We start from the raw sequence: 3406 nt of genomic DNA on the forward strand, positions 1-3406 counted from the left end.
GTGTATAAAGGTTTAATCTTTTCAAACAGCCTTTTGAATATTGTGTTGCAGGTCCTTTGGATATCTTTGTCATTTCTCTAGGATCCTCTCATCTGGTTGTTTTCCTCCATTTTGCATTCTCTCTTATATTTAACCCAGTAATACCTTGTTTTCCTTCCACTACTCTCCACATCGCTCTTCACCCTTTCATACCATACTGGTTCTCTGAGAGGCTTCATCCTGGCCGGCACTATTCCAGCCAAGGGGGAAGAGGACTTCCTGACGCTGGCCGCCTCGCGGCTCAGCCGCAGGAAACGTGTCATTGGAGCTGCTGTAGGTGTGGCCATGGTTCTCATACTGTTGGTGGCCATTCCCTTGCTGGTCCACACAACCAAAGGGAGAAACAGCGGAAATACAGGGAGTCATTATGAAATGCTCGGAAGTTGCAGGATGGTATGTGACCCCTATGTGACATCTCAGCCTGGTCAGGAGCTGACAGCTGTTTCTCCACCACCCCAGGATTATTCTGGGAAGAAGATTAGGTCTGGGTTTCGCGGGCCACCAGGGATACCTGGCCCCCCAGGAGCACGTGGACCACCTGGAGAGCCAGGCAAACCAGGGCCACAGGGGCCCCCCGGTCCAGGTCCTGGTGGCTATTCGCCTTCACTGTACACCCCCAAAATCGCCTTTTATGCAGGGCTACGCAAGCAGCACGAGGGAAATGAAATACTGAAATTTGATGACGTTGTGACCAATGTTGGTAACTACTATGAGCCCAGCACCGGCAAGTTCACCTGTCCTCTGCCTGGCATCTACTTTTTCACCTACCACGTTCTAATGAGGGGTGGTGACGGGACCAGCATGTGGGCTGACCTCAAGAAGAACGGACTGGTTAGTAATTAAGTGCATGTGTGATTGTGTGTGTGTGTTTTGTGTATGCACGTGTGAGTGCATGTATGCTTGAGTAAGAGTATATTGATGCATGAAGGCGTGCGTGAAATGGAGGGTCAGTGTGTTTGTATTTATGCACATACACGACCATGCGCCAGAATTTTTTTTATTTTTTTATTGTTGACCATCCTGTATTACCATTGACTCACATTCACCCCTGTCACATTGAGCTCTTCAGATTCAGAGCACATTCCACTTAGCAGGTGGCAACATGTCAGCCAAAGAATGAAATAGCAATCTTTCTCCTCATTAAGGGCTATCCATGCTATACAGCCCAAAATCACAGCTACATACATTTGCATTCTCAATATGCGCTGTAGCTAAATGACAAGTGGCAGAATGCAGCCGCTCTCACCGAAAGGGACAGACTAATTAGTAAGTATCATACACAGAGTTTGATTATCACCTAAACAGAAGTGCAAAAGAGCACCAGAGAAATGTCTGTCAGTACGTGGAGTAGTCAGTTTACACCTAAGCTAAATAAATAATGAATGTAAAATTGACAGTCCACTCATCCACTCTCATTCCCCAGACACTAATTAAAGACAGAGGGGCTGATGAGGGTGGGGAGATGAGAGGTGGGATAAATCACACGGATTTCATCGGACGTCTTCAAATTTCAAAAACATTCTTGAAGGGGTTTTTAACATTAATTCATTCATCAAGGATGAATCACGCCTTCCCAGACCTCTGTTTTCAGATAAGTTGTATGCAAAGGGCTGTACTGTATATGAGCTCACATAGGCCAATGTGGGCTTCACAAACAGGTTATCAACACAATTATAATAAGATTGATTAAAAGAACAAAATGGAACTATTCATAATTAAAGGTTGTTTGATTGCAAATATTTATGCTTGAAACCACAAAGGTAAGTATATGTTTAAGGCTGCTTGCCCAAAGTCCTACATTGTCATTCAAGTCATTTTAGCTTGATAAATAATTTACGGATCTTAGATTAGATCCCTGAACGCTGGCTGTACATTCCTCTCTTAACCCCTTCCTGCTTTGTTCATTGATTCACCATTAATTATCTTTTCACTCAACTCAATCATTCAACTTCACCCTGGTCCTCCTGACGCCCATCAACTGGCCTCCTTAAAAAGTTCCATGAGAAAGAGCACTCACTTAACAAGGATCGAGCAAAACGAGCATCTAGCAAAGCTGCTAGATGAGCATGGAGTGTAAATAAAGTGCTGTTGAATGCTTAATCATGTTTTGAGATATTATAGTCCAGTGGCAGCAGGATACTCTGTCTGTCTGTCTGTCTGTCTGTCAGTGGCTAGGATTTACTGAAAGGGCACTTTGTCCGACAAGTTGGAAATCTTGATGCTACAGCCTGTTTTATCATTGCCATAGGTGTTGAGGCTTTATTGGATATTTTTTTTCCCATCTGAAATTTTTTTTTTTTTAACACACACAAACTCACAGCGTTCCTTTCATGCTTGCATTCTAACTTCTACCCCTTAACAGATAAGCTCATTTGTTATCTTGACTCTGCAAGGCAGCCGGCCCAAAAAGATCAGGACATAGACAGACTCATCAAGAATGAATGAAATACAAGAAAGCTGACATGACAGAGGCATCCACACGGAGACAGTGAAAACGGGTGAACAAGACAAGTGAGTTGAGGGGAGATCAGGGGTGGAGCACAGGAAGATAGATGACTTAATGGAGGTGTAGAGACAAGTGGCTTGGTAGACGAGACATCAGGGAGGCTGGTGGTGAAGGCCAGGATGGAGATCAGGCATGATGACCAATAGACAACCCACTCAACATGTCTCGGTTTTGACAAGCGACCAAGGCCAGCCAGAAAAAGAGACAAAACTGGTTTTCAAACCACAGATAACAACTGTGATGAATTATTTAATTGCAGAACCAGTGGATTTATGAAGAAAACTCAGTTTATTTACTAGTGATGTTTAAATAGACACATTGCCTGTGGCACATGGCACGAGTGGTATAGTACCATGTCAGGATCTCCAGAGGATGTGCTGTCTAAGACCAGGCTTCCATGGATTCTGTCAATCCGATACCTATTACCTTTACTAAATCCTCCCTCTGCAAAGCCCATCTGCTCTCACCTAAATCTAACTCTAACAAATCATTGTAGCCAGATAAAACTCACAGTCAGAGAATTTGTGATGAATGGGTCACACTTAAGGTGCTTCCAATTTTTGTAATCCAGCAGTAATTGACTTAAGTAAAATTGTATCTACGATGCCAAATGCCAGGTTTCCTTAATTGAGTTACATCCTAGTGTTATTCAGCTGGTCCGCCACCAGTTGTTTTACATACACAATTAGAAAAGATCAGACCAACACTTACACACACACACACACACACACACACTACGCACACCACACACACACACACACACACACACACACACACACACACACACACACACACACACACACACACACACACACACACACACAAATCTGACAACCCAGTTTTGAGAAGAGGGATATTACA

At 43.7% G+C, this 3406-nt stretch overlaps 1 protein-coding gene across 1 annotated transcript in view; it reads left to right on the forward strand.

Moving 5' to 3' along the window:
• Nucleotides 1-291: 291 nt before the first annotated feature.
• Nucleotides 292-3406, forward strand: part of c1ql4a (complement component 1, q subcomponent-like 4) — a 7722-nt gene continuing 4607 nt past the window's right edge. The window contains exon 1 of the mRNA XM_068340430.1: nt 292-870. Within this exon, the coding sequence (XP_068196531.1) occupies nt 325-870 (546 nt within the window). The 5' untranslated portion in view covers nt 292-324. The remainder of the gene's footprint in view (nt 871-3406) is intronic.

Source organism: Antennarius striatus, chromosome 2, assembly GCF_040054535.1.
Source record: "Antennarius striatus isolate MH-2024 chromosome 2, ASM4005453v1, whole genome shotgun sequence".
Lineage (NCBI taxonomy): Eukaryota > Metazoa > Chordata > Actinopteri > Lophiiformes > Antennariidae > Antennarius > Antennarius striatus.